Source organism: Pleurodeles waltl, chromosome 3_1 (genome assembly GCF_031143425.1).
Source record: "Pleurodeles waltl isolate 20211129_DDA chromosome 3_1, aPleWal1.hap1.20221129, whole genome shotgun sequence".
In the NCBI taxonomy this organism is placed as follows: Eukaryota; Metazoa; Chordata; class Amphibia; order Caudata; family Salamandridae; genus Pleurodeles; species Pleurodeles waltl.
The window spans coordinates 391,998,765-392,022,237 of record NC_090440.1 but is presented as its reverse complement, the minus strand read 5'-3'; the positions used below and the strand labels follow the sequence as shown (position 1 = coordinate 392,022,237).

At 43.4% G+C, this 23,473-nt stretch overlaps 1 protein-coding gene across 1 annotated transcript in view; it reads right to left on the bottom strand.

Annotated features, from left to right (window-relative positions):
• The window catches only part of TMC3 (transmembrane channel like 3), a 627,915-nt gene that overhangs the window by 158,942 nt on the left and 445,500 nt on the right, over nt 1–23,473 (bottom strand). The window contains exon 13 of the mRNA XM_069222582.1: nt 12,556–12,798. Coding sequence (XP_069078683.1) covers nt 12,556–12,798 — 243 coding nt within the window. The remainder of the gene's footprint in view (nt 1–12,555; nt 12,799–23,473) is intronic.

Genomic DNA, 23,473 nt, shown 5'->3' with positions numbered 1-23,473 from the left:
TTTTATAGAAGCTTGCACTTGTACTTTGGCTCCTAAATATTCATATGGTTTGACTTGTATGTCTTCCCCTTGTAATCCCAATGTAAATGAAGGATTTGTGAAGTTTACAAGTCAAACCTCTTTCGTCTTTCTGAGCTTGATCTCTAATTTATTGACACAGCTATGCTCCCCCAGGGCATGTAATGTATGTTGGAGACCCATCCGGGTTTAATCAAGCTCAATTGTAACATCAGGCTATTGAATTATGTAAAGAGAATTCTTGTTTAATTCTGGATTGCAAGCCCTTTAGATGCTTAAATGCTATCCAATCCCTTATTGAAATCTATAAAACTGGCAATTGAATTCCTCATGTTTCCTTTGCTCCTGTGAATTAATAAAGTTACAACTAGCATATTAACTGTTGTACATCAACCTGACATTAATTAAAATGGTCGCAAGCCAAGGAATTAGATTTTGCTTTGCAACCCATGTAGTCAATTCCAGGGACAATAGGCTTGCATAATATTTCTAATCTACATCGAGGAGTATTATTCGGTTATAGTTTTCTGGATTAGGTACCAAACCGATCGATACCTTAATTCAGAAATAGTGCAGTTATCAGAACAAAAACAATGATCAAAGTATTTTCCCACTAATCTGGGTAGTGCTTAAATATCAACGTAAGTATTCCATTTGGTGCTGGAACAAAGTCCTTTCTGTTTCCATGAATAACCAAAAGTATCTTCTCTACATGTAGCCAATCCAAACTGTCATGGTTGTTTGTTTGCTACGAACTACGGGCCATATGTACAAACACTTTTTCCCATAGAAACAGAATGGGGAAAAACCTTTGCTACATCTGGCCCTACATCCTTTGTTTGATGCTCTGCACTTGTTGTTTCTCGCTTTTGACTGTGAGGGACTGGTGACAAGCTGGAGTTGCTTGCAGAGCTATCCTGTTCATTATTCGGACTGTTTGTTAAATAACGGGATTTAACATATTTAAGCCATTCTGCTGCAGTTACATTATTACCTGCCCATGGGCGCCCACAGGAGGGGTAGGGAGGGGGGCCGCTTGCCCCCTTCCCGTATTTAGGTACAGCCTATGTGCATGCTCACAGTGCAGCATAACACTCCCTGCTGAATTGTTACGCTGTCTGCACTAGTACGTTAAAGTTATGCCCCCCCGAAAAAAAAATCTGCAGACGCCAATGTACCTGCCATGTGTGATTTTGAAACTTTGTTGGAATGTATATAGTTCCAAAATTTCTTTGGAACTCTCCGTGCCCATGAATCACGTAGATCTCGCCATTGCTTCTCTTTTTTCCTCACATTTTCCTTTCAAACTCATAGCCCAGTTCTGTCTACGTAAATGTTTCACTTTCTCAATAGGTTGTGTTGTGTTGCCTGTACATTTTGGGTTATCTTATTGCTTGTTTTTCTACATTGAACCAACGATGTTTGTTCATCTGGATAGTAGGTTTTCACAGTATAGTAAGAATAACTTTTACAATTATTGCTCAGTTTTGAGCAAATATTTTGGTGTAAAGTATCTGCTTTTTTGGCAAGATCACTAAAATATTCCTTGGCCTAAGGTGCTATAGTCTCTTTCCAGGTGTCCAATGTTCACAAGCTTGTCACATTCGAAGTTATCCGTAAATTATCAGAAATTATTTCTTGTCCCACTTCACTTGATACTAAGCATTCATCATCTTGAAGACCTGCTGTTTGGGACAGATTGTCACTTTCAAGTCCATACTGAATTTTACGTTTCTCAAATGAATTTAACAATTACATTGATATAAGAAATGTGAAGTCTAAAGCTGAATGCCTGGCTTTTGATATATGGGTACAACTTCTTGGTTTGCCAGATGAGAACTAGCCATTTAATGCTCGTAATCTTATGCCGTGAAGGGCATCAAGTAAGCTTTTGCCCAAATTGTCTTTATGTTGGTCCCCACTTGAGACCTCAAGATTGTTCCATAGTTGGTCGTCCTTCTAAATTCAAGTATAATTATTATTGTTGTTTATCAGTTTTAAGTTGTAATCTCCTGTTAATATGAATGTGCTACCATTACATTTTAGCTGTGAAGAACTTATATCATAGATTGCAAAGTGCCTAGCTGATTTTGGCCTCTAACTCTAGATGGGGTGACTTGTGGGACTCTCACCAGGTTCTATTACCCAGAATCCTTTGCAAACCTCAACATTTGGTGAAAAAACACTTTTTTCTCACATTTCGGTGAGCAGACGTTTTGGAATTTGACAGGAGCCACACATTTCCTTCAACCCAGTGTTTCCCCAAGTCTCCCGATAAAAATGGTACCTCACTTGTGTGGGTAGCCCTAGCGCCCGTGACAGAAAATGTCCCAAAACACAGCATGGGCACATCACATCTTCCCAAAGAAAAGAGAGCAGTTTTTTGCAAACAGCCAATCCTTTGCAAACATCAAATTTATAACATTGGCAATACCGCCAACCTCCTATTTTGAAAAAAAAAATCTTCCCAGGTCTCTGGTGGGCTTTCTGCCCCCCTTGGGTGCAGATGGGCCTTCCAAAAATAGGCCGATCTGCCCCCAGGGGGGCAGATAGGGCAAACTGTAATGTCCCTCCATGGGGAGCGACCCTTGCCCAAGGAGCTGTCCCCCCAAACAAAACACACATACACACAAAACAATCCCTGGTGCCTAAGTGGTTTCTGCCCCCCATGGGCATATCGGCCTAATAGAAATAGGCAGATCTGCCCCAAGGAGGGCAGAAATGGCCTAAATACAATTTGCCCCCAAGGGGAGCATCCCTTGCGTAAGGTGTTGCTTCCAATACATAAAAACATAAAGTAAATAAAAAACAATGATATCCCCTGTGTCTAGAGGTTTCTGCCCTCGAGGGCAGATCGGCCTAATTATATTAGGTGGATCTGCCCCATATGGCCTAAAAATAATTTGGCTCCCTGGGGAGCTACCCTTGCCCAAGGGGTCACTCCCCACATATAATATAAATTAAAAAAAAATATCCCTTGTGTCTAGGGGGTTTCTGCCCACCTAAAAATATTTTGCCACCCCTGGGGAGCGGCCCTTGCCCAAGGGGCTGCTCCCCTTATGTGTAAGTATAAAAAGAAAACAATTCCCTGGTGTCTAGTGGTTTCTGCCCCCCCAGGGCAAATCGGCCTAATTATATTAGGCAGTTTTGGCTCCAGAGAGGGGCAGATATGGCCTAAAAATAATCTACCCCCCTAGGGAGAGACCCTTGCCTAATAAACAAAAAAATATAGCCCTGGTGTCTAGGGGGTTTCTGCCCCCCTGGGGCAGATCGGCCTAATTATATTAGGTCGATCTGCCCCCGAGCATTTCTCTTCTGCATCGCGCTGGAAGCATGGGATGTGACCTCTGATTAGGTCATCAGGCGATCGCGTGCTGATATCATCAGACGTCACTGGGGGGTCGGGGTGGAAGGGGAAGGTATTCCCCTTCCAGCCCTGCCCTGGGGGAGTGAGGGGCGGCCCTTGGGGGGAGCGCTAGCGATTCCCCCGAGGGCCGGTACCAGGACATAATGGTTACGTCTGTGGCGCCTCAGTGCCGCAGCCACGGACGTAACCATTACGTCCACAGCAGGGAAGGGGTTAAAGGTGTCTTTCTTTTCCATTTCATGTTGGTTACCTCTTGAGTTGATCTATTGTTAGGGCAATGGTGTCCAATTTTGCCTGTTTGTGTTTGTACTGTTGTTAGTATTAAGCACTGCTGGTAACCAGGACCAATCAAGGGCTGCATCACAGACTGTAGCAATGACTATCACTTCCTTTTCATGTAACTGACAGTTTATTGGCCAATGGCTGAATTCAGTGATTTTGTACATTTCCCTAAAATAGAAGGAATCATGGAATCTTGACACATCAGAAGTGCTGGGTATGGCTACAGTTTGCAATAGAAAACTGATATGCCCTACTCAGTAAATTGATATTTATACTCTACAGGAACACTGTCGCAACTGCTTTGCAAACTGGTGAGCCACTTATGTTGTTCTCAGTTGATTAAACTCTTAAAGTTCTTGCTGCCAACATACAATCACAGGATGCAGTAAAATCAGCAGGTACCATCTTAAGAAACGTACTTAAAGGTTTAGATTTTGGACTTAATGATAAATTCTGTGATGCCCCAGATCTCTGGTAATCACATGAGTCAACAAGAATGCCTGATGCTGTCATAACATTTTTTACATCATTGTTTAATATAGCAAAGCAAAACTGTTACAAACTAAAGTTGTTGAGTTCGGAACAGAAGCCAACAACACTGATGATGGCTTTGAAGATATAAGTGAAGAAGTGAATCCCATGAACCGACTGGCTTACATTGTGTAAACGTACTGTCTTTTCCAAATCATGTTTTATGAATTACATCACAGCAAAATGAAAGCTCCGCTACACATGATGACTGCCCATGCAATCTAAGACAAGTGCAAATGTAGAGAGCTAATCACTTCAATGAATATGATAGGTATATTAAAAAGTTACAATCACATAGTACAGAGCAGGAACTAGTTAGCAGCTCATGCTTTAAAATCTTGTGAATCCAACTGCCCACCACTTCCAAGTCACTTTACCAAGAAAGGATTTACAACTGCTTCTTTTGATCATTTTTATTTTGAAGACAGCTCTTCTTTGTCTGGAACATCCAGCACACATAATACTGCCATGGTACGTTTTCAAGACTGTACCAATGAAATAGTTGCTGGAAAACAAGCTGTGTCAGCTGTAGACATAAACAAATGAAGCTGCAAACTTATAACCCAGCTGCCTTGCCAACAAGTGCTAAATCACTACAAGCAATCAACACATCCCAGTCTACCAAAAAGTTTCAAAGGGGCTGAAGACATGGATCTTCTTCTCTCTTATGCTGTAGTCTGCAAAGCTGACTTAACTAAACTCATCATATTGGTTATTCAGTGAGGACTGAAGGATGAAGAAAAACCAGCTCCTCCGTGGGCTGGAATTCATGCTCTGATCTCCCAGAATACCGTTCCACTGAAGACATTTTGAATTTTACCGGTGATACCATCTCCAGTCACAAACTACGCAGCAGTATACACAGCTCTAAAACATTTCTGAAATGTGCCTGGTCAGCTTGAAGACCAGCCTATCCTGTCAAATTTATGTAATGAAGGTGTTTTCCATATTGCAGCAGACATTTTTATGAGCCATCCATTAGAATTTGATGATCTTTATCCAATGATGGGCCTTTTTCACATGACAAAAGTTGCGTTGAGGTGTGCAGGAAGTTATCTCAGTGGATGTGGCATAGACAATACATTTAGTAAGGCTGAAATGTTTGAAAAACAAACTGTCCAGTCATATCTGAGGCTGTAGAAGCATTGCATTGGAATGCTTTCTGGAATAAGAATGACAAATTAGGTTTTGCATTTCTTATCTCAGAACGGAACAAGGGACAGGGGGCATTTCATTCAGAAGACATAATGCAAAGGCAGGCAATGTCCAATACACTCTATTCAAAATCAGAAAACCTGAAAACCAAGTTTGTAGAGTTTGTCAAAGAATGTTAAGAAAAATCAAAACTTTGCAAGAACTGGGGAAATGTTTTACATGACAGCTCTAGTGAAAACTTGGTAAATGCTGATCGGGAAGGTGATTGGGAGCTGCATGTGAAGACTGTGGAGTCACTGAATATTGTGCTCCGTGAATCTGATTGCATAGACTACCTGAGAGATGGGTCCTGGTATTTAGAAAGAGTGAATAAGCTAGAGGTGGAAACACTATTCCTCTACAGAAAATGTATCTGAAGACATTTTGCGGTGAAAGACAGAGAGGGAAGGTTCAATCCTGTGGCTACAGATATGAAACTGGAGCAGATGATCCAGAGATCACAGAAAAGCTCCAAGGGAATAGTTGGTCAGACACATAAAAGTGAATTTGTTTTTCAATGGCAGCTAGTTTACCATGAAGTCCTTTCTATTTACAATGTTTTCAGGGAGATGACAAATTCAAAATTAATGGACCATCATAAAACTGTTCCTCACCACAAACTTGTTGACAGCCTACTTAATTTCATGCAGCAGCAAGGAAACGTCTTTGAAATGACTGAGTCTATGCAACTATACAACTTTGTGACTAAACACTATGGGGGTCATTACGACCCTGGCGGACAACGGTAAGGGAAAGGTACTGCCAACAGTCTGGCGGTGCTGTTTCCCAAATTATGACATTGGCGGTTTGGCTCAAGCCAAACCACCAATGTACCACTCTGCCTGCCAGGGTGGTAATGGCTGCTGGGCTAGAGACTTCGGTCTCCAGCCAGGGGGCCGTCACAATCCCACCCTCTAGATTATGACCCCGCCTACCTCCATGGTTTTCGTGGCAAACGTACCGTCACGAAAACCATGCCGGTAGGCATTATCAGTGCCAGGGAATTCCTTCCCTGGCACTGATAGGGGTCTCTTCAGCCCCCTCCCTAGAATCCTCCCCATCCCCACCCTCATCTACCCTCCCTCTCCTGCCCCCCTGCACATTTACACACCCACACACGCACCCATCCACACTCATACACACACACATACCCACATCTACCCACGCATGCACACATACATATCCACACCCTGCAACACACACTAACAAACATTGTAGAAATACAGGCATTAACAACACACAACATACACATACACTCACATTCATTCATTCATGCACGCATTCCACACGACTCACACCCACATGCATGCATAAAAAAATAGACACCCCCACACAACACCCCCACACATGCACACAACATCCCCCACCCCACTCTCCTGTCAGAGAACCCGACTTAGCTGCTTGCTGGGGGTCCTCCAGCAGGAGACGGGACGCTGCGCTCCTGCCAGCAGTAGCGTCCACCAGCAAAACACCACCAGGCCATACCATGATACGGTAGGCGGTGTTTTGCTGCTGTGGTGCTGCTGGCAGTAGCGCCACCTTAATGCCAACCACCCCCATGACCGTCAACATAATTCCACCAGCTTTCTGGCAGAATTCTGCCTACAGTCATAATGCAGTGACTGTATGTTGGCAGCCGTCGCTGTGGCGGTAGGCGGCATTTGCCACCAAAGTCATAATGAGGGCCTATATGGATTACGATATAATGACAAGTCTACTAGATGTCCTGGAACATGGATTGAAACTATATGCAGAACTGAAGCAGGAGATATGTATATTAAAATAGAAAAAGGACATAATCACTAAAGCTAAACTTCCATGCTTTAATTGCCCTAATAAGAGATTCGTCCAACCAGCTACTGCAGAACAGGTTACAAATAAAATCCGCTTTTACAAGCACAGGGATGGATGTAGCAAAAGAAAGGGGTAAATTATCTAAGTCATTCTGTTGCATGATCTTCTTCCAACAAAAGCATTATTTGATGGAGGTACTGCAACCAAACCAGTGAAGCACAAACTCATACAAGAGCTCGAAAAAAGAACTTTTACCTGAAGAAAATTTCAATTCGAAAAGGTGTCCTCATTGAAAACTGCTCTTGTTGTGAACTATATGTCACAATTGCGAATGGTCAAGATTTCATCCATGCAAAACTTCGTAGAGGTCATTCAGACTGTTCTAACAATATCAAAGTCAGTGTGCACCTTGCAAGAACTGCACATTGTCTATGACATTTATCTTGAACTATCTGTCAAAGAATGTGAGAGAATCAGACGAATATCTACAAGTGGAAAAATTTACCTTGCCTGCATCACAAATTCGACACTTATACCTGAGCAACTTGATAAATTCTTGTCATCAACATCATAGAAGATGAACTTGGAGATTTTAATTTGCCTTAACATTGCTGATGTTACAGTGAACACTGAATTTCCAATTATTGCAAGTGGAATGATTGTTAATGAAGAGTGGGTGCTGGCAGAGATATATTCAAAAGGCGTGGGCCATATTGTTGGAGAACTTAACAGCAAATTGGAGGAAGATGAGCTTCGTGTTGTGCCACATGCTGAGTGAAATGTTTCCAATTGAGTTACTGAAATGTGAAATGACATAGATGATATTATTGTGCTACTAAAATTTATTGCAATGTTCATTAGTCAAGGATTGACAGAGTTATTGATACATTTTGGAACAGGCAAGAAAAGACACTTAGGGCTTCATTACGACCTTCGTGGCGGTCGGACCCCTGCCAGCACTGCCAGATCATGACTTTTTGTTGATCTGGCGGTGCTGGCGGTCCTAATCCGGCAGGGCAGCGCCTCATGCAGTGCTGCCTTAGGGGTTATGAGCCCATTCTCTGCAGGCATTTAACTGCTGGCCATGTAACTGCTGGCAGAGACGGGGTACAGGGTGCCACAGGTGGGCCCCTGCACCTCCCATGCACTTGGCATGGGCAGTGCAGGGGCCCCCATGGCCAGCCCCATAGCGGTCTTCACTGTCTGCTTTGCAGACAGTGAAAATAGCGACGGGTGCAGGTGCACCCACAGCACTACAGCATTGCCGTCGGCTCTATTATGAGACGACGTCAATGTTGTAGGGTGTTTCTGCTGGGCCAGAGGATGGAAACATAGTTTCTGCATGCTGACCCAGCGGGAAACTCTTAATGGGGCCCGAGGGAAGGTGGCCAAACTGGGGGCAACCTGACCATCGGGACTTCGGCGGACGGCCTTTGCCATCCACCGAAGTCATAATGACCTCCTTAATCCCACTTCATTTTCTGTCCAATAAACTTGACCCAGAGATACCCTGTGTTTTTATCGAGGCACACATTCTTATGGGTGATGACACTATGAGCAAAACTGGAACAAAGCTTGGAGCTTTAACTGCTGAACCTGTGAAGTTTCTAAAAGTATTTACTGAGACAGAAGGAAAATGTGACTATAAAGACATAGAAGAATATCATGACTGTCACACATTTGACGATCTTTGGTACAGTGAGTTCAAAAGATCAGTCCCACTAAGTGACCTTTCACCGACATCATATTCTGTGCATGGACACATTAAAAGAGCATTCTACTTGATCAGAAGATGTGTAAATGTTGTGGATCATGCTTATGTAGAGAAAGATCTATGTGAGTTTGGTTGGGAAGATATTGATGCAGTGCTAAAACCTATGAAATTTCTAAATCCTCTAACCACAGAACTTACATGTACATGTACTTGCAAAGCCTGAGCTACAGAAAGATATCCCTGATGATATGCTCTTCTCAAAAGTTCAATATTCTGCAAATTTACCATGAGCGATTGCCGAAACAAATATTGTGAGCTATAAAAATGTGTCCAAAACAGGAGTGATAAACATTTTTTTTCATATTCAGATCATAAACATTGTTTGGTGTATAAATGAAAGGAATAAAATACATTATTATTTGTTTCATTTTCATATATGTCTCTTCTTCTTCTATTTTTAGCTGCCATTTTGGAAAATGGTGGAAGGGTTGCTCTGAGGAGTTATTTTCTGTCACTATAAGACTACTTGTCCCCCAAAACCTATGTTTTGACACCAAAACGAAGTGTATAGGTCTCATGGTTCCTGAAATATTACATCATCGCTGCAACACATCCTCCATTCTTAAAAATGTTGTCCAGAAAAAATTAGCCCAGATCAGCAGTGTCTACCAAAGTTAAATTACTTCTTTAATGATCCAAAAACACAGATCAAAAATGAAAATTTATGGACAACAATTTTTTATGGAGGCATATCACGGGGCCGGGATTATATTCAAGTGCCACATCTCCCTCCTTTAGACATTCTGGGGGTCGGGGTCGGCGGGAGCACCGCCAACAGGCTGGCGGTGCCCCGCAGGGCATTCTGACCGCGGCGGTTTGGCCGCGGTCAGAACAGGAAAACCGGCGGTCTCCCGCCGGTTTTCCGCTGCCCTGCTCAATCCTCCATGGCGGCGCAGCTTGCTGCGCCGCCATGGGGATTCCGACACCCCATTCCGCAATCCTGTTCCTGGCGGTTCGCCCGCCAGGAACAGGATGGCGGTATGGGGTGTCGTGGGGCCCCTGGGGGCCCCTGCAGTGCCCATGCCAATGGCATGGGCACTGCAGGGGCCCCCGTAAGAGGGCCCCACAAAGAATTTCAGTGTCTGCTTAGCAGACACTGAAATTCGCGACGGGTGCAACTGCACCCGTCGCACCTTCCCACTCCGCCGGCTCCATTCAGAGCTGGCTTCCTCGTGGGAAGGGGTTTCCCGCTGGGCTGGCGGGCGGCCTTCTGGCGGTCGCCCTCCAGCCCAGCGGGAAACACAGAATCAGCGCGGCGGTCTTCAGACCGCGGAGTGGTGTTCTGTCGGGGGAACTCTGGCGGGCGGCCTCCGCCGCCCGCCAGAGTTAGAATGACCCCCTCTGTCTCCCACACAAGACACACCCAAGTCCCAGCTTTCCAGGGTTCGGATGGGAGTCCTCCCTGCCATGGCCCAGCCCTGCCACTCCCTACATTTACATAAACTTGTTTTATTATAATTTTGTTTTTCATTTTCTGGCACTGAGCAGTGGGTAGATGTTCCTCCGCCATTAGGGAGGAGCTGCTACTCAGGTTGTGAGGATGATTTTCAGGGGCTCATGGGAGTAAGGTCATGCTGGCAGTGCTTTGCTAGGGCACGAGGGGCCACTTCTGCAGCAGCACTTCTTGGTAGTATGGTAGTATGTTATCTGAATGCAAAGGCGAGTGGCTTCATTAGTTGCTGCACAACAAATAGATGTGATTGTTGTGCTAATGCATTAACATGTTATCACTTGTCTGTAGGAGACTGGCGCTCAAGCTTGGAACACTGAACCAAACAACCTTAGACAAATCATTTAATGAGATTACAACAAGGCTAGATTTTCACGTATAACTGGAGATGGGGATGCCAAAAGCAATGCAAGAAATGAGTTGGAAAATGTATCAAACAGGCTTTGAACACTGATACTCTACTGCAGTTGAAGGTATGACAGAAACAGACAGTGAGGGGGCCTGAATGGAATAGTAGGGCCAATAGTCAATAGTCAGTGTTACGATCTGCTCCACAGATGAAACAAGGTCTGCACGGTTAGAATAGATTGAGGAACATTTATTTGTACTAACAGGTTACACTATTAAAGCCCTGACAGCTAGAAATCCCTCTCCAGCTGACCCTCTGCTTTCCAGAACACGTACATTCCACATGACGAGGTTCTACTTTGGGCCAAGCCACATTGATGGCCACAACAGACAGCAGCCTCCCGATAATGTTATTGTATTCCATATTAATCGTGCTCTGATGAAAAATGAGAATCGGACATGAAATGCTGGCCAGGATTTAGGATCAGCAAAGGTGTCTAGTGTTCCATCTACACAGATTTTGTTTCTCCCTTTCTTAGCTAAACAGATTTATAAACGGGTCGGAATAACAATTTGCATCTCCTTGGATTCCTTTGACAGCCTACATTGTTTGTGAGGAGCCCCTAACAGAGCGCCCTGGGAGGAACTGGAAACAACGCTGTCAGGACAATTATAGACTGCTTTCAAACTTGTCTTCTAAAAATCAAACTGTATTTACCACCAACTGGGAGAATGCAGGAGTCTGAGTGTGGAACCAGTGATAGTCACAACAATCTGCTATACAGTGCTCTCACCTCTACCAGTACCGGTCACCACACCAACTGGTTTCCCTCCATTCTTTTCATTCTTTAGCAGCAGAACACTGAGGAAATTCCCCTCAACTAAAAAATGTTACCTGGAGAGTCCTGCTTCATTACTAGTTTGTTTTCCTGTTCAAGGGTGGGTTTTGAAGTTAATGTCTTCTAAATGCATAGTCCATATAATTTACAGTTTTGGCTAATCCAGAATGAGTGCTAACTTTGAGTAAATTAAAGTTTCTGTTCCAACGTACTTTAGGTCTAGAACTAAAGAAAGGACTTCATTCATCTGCTGCTGGCACCAAGGTGTCTCTGTTTGCACCATCCTGAGAATAATTCTATATTGGGATGATTCTATTCCCCAACCTCTTCTATTGCTCAAATGCATGACAATCAGATGCACTAACTTATTTAATTCGGTTGTGCTTCTATTTGTCAGTGGGAAGGTAATATCCTCAATGACTCATGATAGTCTTCTCCAGAAGGCACTTCAATGTAACATCTCCAACTAACAAAGTGTGGTCCTGACCCGTTCCTGTTCAGTTTCACAAATATCCAAATTCCACTAAAAGAAAACACCCTTACTCCAAAGAATTAACATGGCGTATTTGAGGGAACCTGTATTTGCTAACATCTTTAGTGCAATTATATTCCTTGTTTTTATCATACAGTGCACCCCTTCAAATAGCACATGTCAATCGTAATAGCACATGACCTCATAATATTAATGTAAAATGATGTTCTTCACCTAATGTGGATGGGCAAGGGCATTGTGCACTGACCATCTTGCATACTACAGGCCTTACTTGGTGATCCACTTTCATAAGGTTGAGTAAACACCACTATTTCGAGAAGCCATAGAATATGGACTGCCTAATCGATAAAGCTCAAAGTCAGCAGAATATGCACATTTTGAAAGGACCAGATTCAACAAGTCTTGTTTTAGTTTAGACTAAATACATTCTTTGTCTATTGTGCATCTTGTCCAATCATGGCCTACCTGCCCAACATATGTTTCCCAACACTCATTTTTCTGGCTCTGAAAGTTGTAGTCAAAAGAAGATGATGATGTTGTCTGGTTAGGCACTATGACAGGTGTAGTACTGTTCTCCTCCAGTTCTAGGATGAAAGTACTGTTCCCATTCGCTCCAATGTCAGGAACAGCTGTAGATGTTGATAAGGTGGCAAATGTTCTTGTGGCCAGGAAAGGGGCAGGCTCAGTGGCACTTCCATTACCGATATTCTGAAAGATTAAAATGGCATGTGAGTTCTAACCATGGACCATAGGAGTACTTGTATTGCAATCCTAGTGACTTATGATCTCAGGATATCAGGTTGTATGAGACAGATGGCTCTTAGTGTTTGTCAACATCTGTTTGCCGCAGGTATTTATGAAAAGACATTTACTGATAGAGCCACAGACATAATTCTGCAAATAATTTGGAAGGGGAACCAGTACTTCAGTTGTAAAACAAAGAATGCAATTATATGATGTTTAGAAGCAGAGAAATTCTAAACTAAATATAAAGGTGTAAAGCAGATCATTCACAGAAGGTTGATCGTTCACAAAAAGTAAAGATTACTCCCTGATGCCTACATTTATATAAACATGCATAGATAGAGAGCTAGAGAGAGTAATTTCCTCACTACTCCAGTTGAGAAAAGGAACTAGCATGTGTAGATCTGAACTACAGGTGACCCAATTACATTTAAATTAAGACAGTTAGGGCATACTCGAGGAGGTGTGAAAGTAGGAACAACATAATCGATGATCTGCCCTCACAATGGAAGGCATGCGAAAATGGGTTTGTTAATCTACAAAACAAGAAGCACCAGGTGTAAATCAGGGATGTTACCTAGAATGTATGAGGAAACAATCGTGGATTGTTTAGACTTTATCCAAAAGAGAAATTGTTTTGCATTTGTGTTTGTGAGATGGATTCAGAATATTGGGTATATCCGCTTGCAATTATGTAGGAGTCAGTTGGGAAGCAGCTGAAATACAATTAGATGAAATGTGTAGACTTATATAGCACAGCTTATTACGTGTGAAGGGTAACCAGGCGCTGTCCGTGGGCACAGGGAGATTAAGGCCCATATTTATACTTTTTTAGCGCCGCCTTTGCGTAAATTTTTTACGCAAAGGCGGTGCTAACTTGCAAAATACAATTGTATTTTGTAAGTTTGCGCCGTTTTGCATCCAAAAATGACGCCAAAGCAGCACAGAAAGTATAAATACGGGCCTAAGGGGCCTATTTATACTCTGCTTGCGCTGGATTTCCGTCATTTTTTTTTACGCAAATTCGGCGCAAACCTAACACCATATTTATACTTTGACGTCCGAATGTCAAAATTCAGCTGTGTGCATCATTTTCTGGATGCGTGAAACCGCCTTGAGTTAATGACATGCAAGGTAGGCGTTCCCGTCCCAAAAATTACTTAAACACCTGTGCGCTATATTTATACAACCGTGCAAAAATCCTGCACGGCTGGGAGGCGGAGTCGGAAAATGGCGCACAGCCCGATTTGCGTAAAAAATTAACAGCTGCGTCAGGGCAGGCGTTAAAATGGGGCAAACACACTGGTACTTAAGGAAAACACACAGAAGCAACATCAGAGCTTTTAAAGGAAGACATGGAGGTGCTATTCATCAAGCATGCATGAAGATGCAGAGCACAGGACCAACAGCAGCAGCTTCCACCACACCAACAGGGACCCCAAAGGCAATGCAGAAGGCAGGAGAGGATATTCCGGACCAGGCCAACCCTTCTGGGCCTCAGGGAACATGACATCATCTAGAGGTACAGACTAAACTGGCAAGCCATACAGCAGCTGCTGCGCCACATTAAGCCACAGTTGGCACCCAGCTTGCAGACACCCCACATCATTCCACCAGAGACCAAGCTGCTATCTGTCCTCCACATGTTGGCAAGTGGCTCTTTTCAAACCACTGGTGCCCTGGTTGCCAGGCTCTCACAGCCCTCATTCTCTGCCTTCCGACCTAAGGTACTGGATGCTATCATCTCCCTCACACCCTGCCACATCAGCTTCCCAACACCCAGCTGAAGCAGCAGGGGACCTAACAGGGCTTCTACCAAATGAACGGCTTCCCACACGTGCTTGGTGCCATTGACTGCACACTTGTACGGATTGTGCCACCTGCTGCAACCAAGCATCTATACTGCAACAGGAAGCACACACACTCCATCAATTTGCAGGCCATTGTGGATCACCGGGGATTGATCACCAACATCATGGCAAAGCATCCTGGGAGTGTACATGATGCCTTCATGTTCCGCCACTGCACCATCAATCAACACTTCCAGGATGGACGATATGGAAATGACCTACTTGTTGTTAAGTACAGAAACCTAGGAATTTACACACAGCACAGCAACCCTGTAGGACATACAACACATACACCACTACATTGACACGTGGCCAGGAAGACACTGAGGTTGTGACACTGCTAGTCATGTTTGATATCCTGACCCAATGGGATTCACACCTATGGACAAATGACAGATGCAAATAATAACAGATGCCACTCCAGAGCCACAAGGGACCAATTTAAAACCACACAGTGACAATAACATGGCCTTAACTGGCAGTCCAACTTGGAAGATGAACCTTCCAACATCACATCAATAACACTCAATCACACACCCTTCCAAGCAATACGTACTGTGTAAGGGGTGTGTAATGTGTTTCGCTGCAGGTCAAACAGCATGAGACGCATGGCATGATGATGATGACTCTAATGAAGGGGAAATGGAATCACTGAGGCAGTACCAACATCTCACATCACTCCTGGGGTGACATTGCCCGCTACCAGTAAGGAAGTGGGCTGTGCTAAAAACACATATTGATGTGACATTATTGCAAAGTGCACATTGCTACACATACGGATTGAGACAATTACACATATATACAACAGATGTACAGGCATATGGACCTTCTGACAATTAAACCTTCACCCCCACAACCAAGTTAACCCCCTTACGTGGACCAGGTTCAGTAGTGTAGGTACACGTTTGCACATGAGTCAACTCTGTGAGGGCACAAAAATACGTTTGCATAGAACTTGTCAAACATGGGATTTTTGTGCATTGGGAATTGTCAACACTTCAGTGCTGCCAACTTATAGAGATGTGTTGTACACTGTCACCTAGCCAGATCAAAGGGTCTCACTGTTGTTTTTCACATGCTATTACATATGTTGAATTGGATGGGATTTTCAGGCCACATAGTGCAACCGTGTTACTACCACTGTGAAATTGATTCTGTGTTTGGAAGTATCATGTCACCTCCAGTGAAGACACATGGACACTTCTTTCACATGACATAATGCATGGGAGATACACAATGTACTGCAAGTGTACAACAATACTGCTGATATCCGGCCAATCAGCCAAACACCAGTTTAGATAATTAAACAACCTAATGCTGATAGTACATCCTGGAATCCTAGGATTCCACACAATAACACAAACACAGATGAGTCTCAGACGACACAAGATAACAACTGCCATGCAAAGTGATAATCATGGTGCAAGCAACATCAACATTTTTACACTCATTTTCTCTTTCAGCTGATCTGGGGTATGGGATCCAGCCATGGATCATGACCCCATTTGCCAACCCAAGCACAGCATCAGAGCGTGTCTATAATGAGGCACATCGGAGGACAATCACCATAGTAGAGAGGACTTTTGGCATCCTGAAGTCACGATTCAGGTGCCTCGACATCACTGGAGGCAGCCTCTTATATTCACCTGAAATGGTCTGCAAGATCATTTTGACCTGTGCCATCCAGCACATCATATGTGTAAGGAGGAACATTCCCCTCTATGAACAAGACCCACAAATGCCTGAAGAGGAGGAATAGGAGGATGCTGTCCATCAAAATGAGGGGGACCATTCAAACACCGCAGAAGGATTGCATTGGAGACAACACATTGTACAAAACTTCTTTTAACTCTAGTCACCATCACCACTGTCTTACCATACGTCATTACACATCTCACTTCATCACTCAATCATGGTCTGGGTAATTATTTATGCATCACATGATCCCTAGGAATCATAATCAGAGTTTAGTCTCATGGAGCATTGCAGAAATACAGATTAGGATACTGAAAAAGGCACATCACATTTGATGAGTATGATTGTACACCCAACTTCACACACAGTGTAAATGACATATATCCTGTCTATTTCACATTTGAAGGGCAATATCATAGTACCACTGTTCTGGCACACGTCCATGTTGCCAACACGGTTCATAGCAGCATATGGCACACAACTAAGACACCATCAATCATAAGTTTAAAAAGTGTTTCATACATGAGGCAGTGGATGTGCTATTGCATTGGTAACAGGAATGTATGACCAGACCCTTGACAGCAGTAAGTGTGACATCTGCTATCTCTGCAAGGAGCATGTATGACAAGAAGTCCATGTAAGCTGCAAATGGATAGCACAAGTGCCCCAGGTATGACAAGCATTGCTCACAAGACATGCCCTGCACATGCCATCCCAGGTTATAAGTCCTGCCACAGGCATGTTTTTAGTCTCTCCCCACACTTCTCTAGGGGGCCCTGTAAATGGACTATTTGTACCCTGACAACCTTTATCTACACACACCCAGACTCCCATTCTGACTCAAATGTGCTTCCCTCTTTAGTATGGCATGCCATAGTCATAGTTCATCTGTCTGTATGGACTTCAGGTCCGATAATGCACTGCCTGGTAGTCTGTAGGACCTGTAATCACCTGTCCATTGCTTCCTATGTGAAAGGTACTGTTGGGCCTTTGAACTTGATTCTCACCTACATGACTTGTGAGAGACTGAAGCTGCACACATTTGTGAGCACTTCCATGCAGACCAGCCATTTGAACCTGCACTGCCATTGCTGCTGCCTGGAACGGCTTAGAAGCTGCCATTTTCTGTATGGCCTTGTTGTGCATTGCTGTATAAATCCCTTATGTAACACAGGCCTTGGGTTACTGTGTAACGCTGCAGCCCACAGCACAAATACAGTTTTTAGTTTCCACAGTGTTGTTCCAGCTTTTCCCAGTCAGAGTCTGCTCACTGTGCATTTGCCTTGTTCATGTTAGTTCCTGACAGAGCATGCATCCTGTTAGCCTGATTGGTTCCTGTCTTTGTGTTACCATAGAGGTTCCCTATGGCTACATTTGTCTCATAGTTGCTTTCCATGCCCTCTCTTTCCTCCTGGAGTGTTGTGTCTTGTAGGTCTACGATGAATCCTCAAACAGATTGTATAGTGTAATCAGTTTACTTATCGTATCATGATCTGGAACATGTATTCAAATAGCCTAATCCCAGCCCTATCCTTTGTCTGGGTTTCATATATACATGAGTGACAGACAGTGACAGTGTACTATGGCTGTATGCATGGATTGGGTATGGTGCCTCCAGCACAACAAACAGCATTTGCTAATGTGCATGAAAGGACAAAAAATGTTTGTGCCCTGATGGTTCGCACACAGATTCACATTGGCCGCAACCCAATGATGGTGCTTGTGTGGTGAATAGCTGTGAGATTAATCAGCACAGAGGCACTGATGTTCCCTGTTGCAGTGGGAATTTTAGGGGCCACCCTGTGTACAAATGTTGTGATGAAACCTGCTGGTTTCTAATTACTGATCCATTAAGTTTGTGAGTGCACCAAGGTTGCCCTGTTGTCAGCCTCACAAAACCTCTGCAGTGCCATATCTGGACTGTCCCCATGTGTGTTGTCAATTCCTCTTTAGCTTTCAGTCAATTCTGCTTTGAAGGATACTGTGTTAATGCAGGGAATGGCTCCACAGGCTCATGACTAGACCTGCACGTAACTGTGACAACATGGAGGCCAATACTGACACAGGGTATACATGGCCACACATTTGAACTGGACACCTTTGTGCAATTAACCACTGGAAATATGTGAACACATGCACCTCGGGCTGCTGGTCCTCCACTTCCACAAGAGAAACATAGGTCCTTTATATGACTCAAACTGTGGAGTGACATTACATTTTTGGATTGGTTTCGGGACTCTGTGTCACAAACACTGTACCTACATAGCATTTTCAAACGCTTGACTCATGGGTAGTATACAAACAAGTGACCAGGAAGTGGTATCCAACATTCCAGTACATGTGATGGCTTACTCTTGTAACATTGCCATTATCAACTGTCCTCTATCTATCCTGTACATAATTTGTCATGGGAGATGTTTTTTCCCAAAAGTCAGGGAAGTTCACACAACATTAGATGCTACGTGTATGACAAACACATATCTTGACTCATTTTCACAATGAATGGCATCTGATGATTATCCACATTTACAACATATGCATACAAGCACATTAATGAAAGCATGTCTTGTGACGTTCACACAGAGGCACAACAACAATTGAAATAGCCAATTCACACACATAAACACACAGGCCATGAGTGAATGTATTAAGTTGCGTAGACTTTAGGTAATATCAATTTTTATTCCAAATGTTTGGGTTGCTGTTGCGTCAGTTAAGAGTGCTCATCCGGTACAACAACATGAGTATTACGGTCTGCAGTAGTGTGGTCTGCCACATGTGCCCAAACACTGGAACACACAATGCAGGCGCAAACAGCCTATCTCTGTACAGTTACAGCTTTCATGTACGTTAAAAATGCGAGAAATTACACAAACACAGTTAAAGACAGATATTTTGATGCAAACGCATTGAAAAAAGACGCATGTGCGTTGAAAAATAACGCTCACAGCCATTATACATCCATTGGGCCCTAGCGGTAATTCCTACACTGTACCCCATGAAATTGGTTATCAATGAAAAATATATGGAACTATGAATGCAGGGGAATTTTGAAGCATTTGGGTCAAAACAAATTGACGCACAGCCCATAAGTGTAATAAACTTTTCAAACATCATAATAAAAACGCACCGCATTTGAGACAGGAAGTGATGTAATAGGATATCCTGTTTACAGAAATGGTACAGTGGGTGTACTTTCACTTTCACTTTCACTTTGCAGTCTGTGATTCTTCTGGACTGTGTGGCTGTGCTGAGAGTTTTGTCTGTCCAAATTGTGCTTTTGTCTCCTGTGTGCCATCCTATTTGTCATCTGTTGTTTTAGTAATTGTCTCAGTTGTTCAGTGTAGGTGTGTTTTTGTCATATTTTGTGTCTAATTTTGTCTTTGTACTGTTGGGAGTGTGTAGTGGGTGTTGTTAGTTCGGGGATTGTTGGACTGCTTGTGGGTTACTTAACTTTCGTTTTCCTCCCTTCTTTCCCTGTATTGTCCTCTGTACCCTTTCCTGTACCTATTATTTAGGTCATGTTGGATAGGTCACATCTGAGGAGAATGGGTGAGGAGGAGCTGGGGGCATTCATTTGGGTGGTGAACCACTTCCTCCCCTAATGTTAGAGGCTGGTGGCAGGGTGATACAGGGGTATCACATGAGGCGAGGAGGCTCAGGTGGTCCAAGGTGCTGTACCATCTGAGGAGAATTGTCAACACACCGTGCAACGACCACCAACTCAAGCATCGCTGGGATGACCTTGTTGCCATAGAGCAAGACCTGCTGGACCACCTGGGTGTGGTGATTGGTGGCCCTGTTGGTGAGTACAATTCAGGGTAATGTGCACATTTAAATGCTCTGTAGTAACAGTAGCAGATTTGTTGACATGCTGCATGCAATGTTTTTGGACATGTGGAATGCAAGTTCAATATACAGTGGCCCTGATTTATACCATATTTGCTACACATTACCGTTATTTGTTGATGCAACAGCTGCACAAACTTACAAAACACAACTTGATCTTGTAAATTAGTGCTGCTTTGACGTCAATAGACGATGGTTCTGGGGTGCAAACATATGTTTCATTCATGGTCTGTGAGTATACCGTGAAAGAGATGTATTTCACAAGCTAATGCAAGGAATGAATGTAGTCCTCAATTATTTGGAATACATGTCTGAACTGTATTCCTGGCAATACGTACAAAGTCCTTCCTAACCTCAGGTAATATCTTAGGCTGATACTTTGACTTGGATTGTGTGGCATTTAAATTAGAAATGGAGGCCAAAGTAATGCACACGGGTTCATATCTAAATGTTTGGTGCTACTTTCCATAGCTGTAGCATTAAACATGAAGCAAATGCTACAAATTGAGGATAGAAAAATATGGTTCATTGTTCCTGTGTTTTTTAATTTGCCTTGGGCACAACTGCTGGAATAGAGCTGATGCATTTGCCATCTGTGTCACTTTATAGCCATGCAATTCTCATAAGTTATTGGGTCATCATGGGATACCTGATGTTGTGCAAGGGATCCCTGACCGATTCCATCATACATATAAAGTGCCAAAATACTTTGCTAGTTTACGTTTGGTACACCCCTGCGGATCTAGTGCAGCATATGTACAATAGCTAACTTCCCAGTATGAAGGCTATCACAGACATGGGTGTATGCTAAGATCAGCAGACCAGCATTCGCAAGGTGCATACAAATTGAAACCTACATCATCACGATTTCCACAGTAGGGCATTTGCTAAACCATGGGCCATATGTACAAACACTTTTTCCCACAGACACAGAATGGGTAAAAACCTTTGCTACATCTGGCCCCATGATTCAATAATGGGACAGTGTCAGTTTGTTGTATACCCGCAGATCACCCAACTTAGTTAATGTAAGATGGTGAATGTGGCTAACTGTGAATTCCAATACCTGATATGGGTACACAGGGCAATGAGTAACACATTTCAGGTGTAATGACTACAACTGTGCCCATGCATTCTGTCACGGATGACCAAAATAGACAGTCAGCATATATCTCTTGGTTGTATTAATTTAGATAAATGGCCAATCCATGTTTAGCGTAAGATTGTCATCAAGTAACACACAGGATCCCTGCCATTATGGTGTCATAGGGGGCATATCTGGCTCAGGGTACACTGGCAATGTGGCATATGTAACCTACAGACAACACAGGCACACATTTAATGGACTATAGAAAGCCTAATAATTCATGAGCTAAACTCAATCCACATGAGCATCACACAGTAACTGATTGTCCCTTGATGCACAAGCCACAATAACTGAGTGACTGGTATTGCAGTGCACCAGGAACGTGGCTTTGCATGTCTCTCATAAAAAAAAATGAATAAATGGAGTACACTCTATAAATGAATCTGCAACCAATTGAGTAATCATGTTTGTCACCACATGATTGTTAGGGCCACTGCATGTGTGCATATGTGTGTGTATCACTCACGGAGTGATAGGGTCAAGGTCAATACATGTTTGCAGTGGTGTGTCTGTTGGGGTGTCATCATGCCTGAGGGGCTGGACTACCAGATATAATGTTACAGACAGTAATTGTTTCTTCAAAGTGTTGTACAGTGCGCAGACATTGAGCATATTTCACCCATCCATGTTTTACAGGTAGACCTGCCCCCTACACAATTGGAGAAGTGGCTCGATTTGAGGACCCAGTCATATCCAGTAAGTGTTGATATTGCAGTTCTGTGCTGTGTTTGCAGATGTTGTGAGATTGACTCCTGTGTGTTGGACACATAGCAAGGTATGATGTGCTGACACATGATCTGATATGTGACTTGACTGGAGTTTGACTTGTTTTTCCAGATTTGAGTTGGACAATCAGTGGCATGGAGTCCTAATTTGGGATTATAGTGCAGCGCTGTAGGCATGGGCAGGTGAACAGGGTGAAATTTGTTGTTACATTTATTGTAATGAAAAATTTGGAGGTAGCCATTTTCATGATGTAGTCAGCATGTCATACCCTGAATCACACAGAGCAGGGATGCCAAAGTATTATCCACCTACTTGAGCCTCCCTGTTAACTAATGAACATGTAGGACTGTATGTTTGACTTCCTAGCAGCGTCTAGCTCCACATGTTCTGCTATGTTTATGTGGCACTTGAGTACAATGTCATAGGTGTGCATGCAGCTCAAGCCCAGGTGGGTGCTTTCATCTATGTGCTTGTTGTAGGAAAAATATTAGTGATATCAAATGATGTGGACAATTGTCCACAATTAGGAGCATAAATGTGGATGTGATTGTACAACGTTTGTGTCTATCCTAGTTGGACACCCTCCTTACCTGTGGTTGACTGAGTAAAACCATGGACAGCTGTCCAAAACTTCCTGGCTGTCCTTGTTGTTTGAAAGTATGTGTTTCATGTCCATCCCCCCCGAGGCACAGGCTTAGGGTTACAAAATATGTGTACCTAGGTCTGAGGATCCCAGTGTAGAACACAGACATGTAATTCAAAAATTCATTTGTTCCAACTTAGGATACCCCCTCATGATTAGCAACTGCATACCATCCTGCCAATTCCATTTACAAATCACAGATCATGTGGCCCTTGATTGTCATCCAGAAGATAGTCATTAGTTGGCCTGTCACATGTGGAGAACTTGCAGCATTTGTTATGTGACTAATGGCAGAACAATAATGCTTAGATCATTTAAGTAGATACACATCTTTTTGAGCAGTGCTGTGCTGTTAGATGCACCTCCTCCTTCAAGCATGGCACCAGCACCAGCACAACCCTCCACAAGTGGCACACAGACCACCCCTGCTGCAGTCATTGACAATGTTGAATTTATGAACATGCTTCGTGATATGCAACGGATGTTGTGAAGAATGGACAGGCTGCAGCAGGAGGTGTCCCAGATTAGCAGGAGAGTGCGTGGGATAAAAAAGATCCTGTGGAGGGCAAATTCATAACTGTTGGACTCTCAGCCATTATTCCCTCCCCTCCCTCCTCTTTCCTGGTTCTTATATTTAGTGAGTTTAGGGGGATCAGTGTTAGGTTAGAATAGGCTGCTAGTTTAGTTAGTATAAGTGGGTTGGGGGTGGAGGGTATGATATTTTTACAT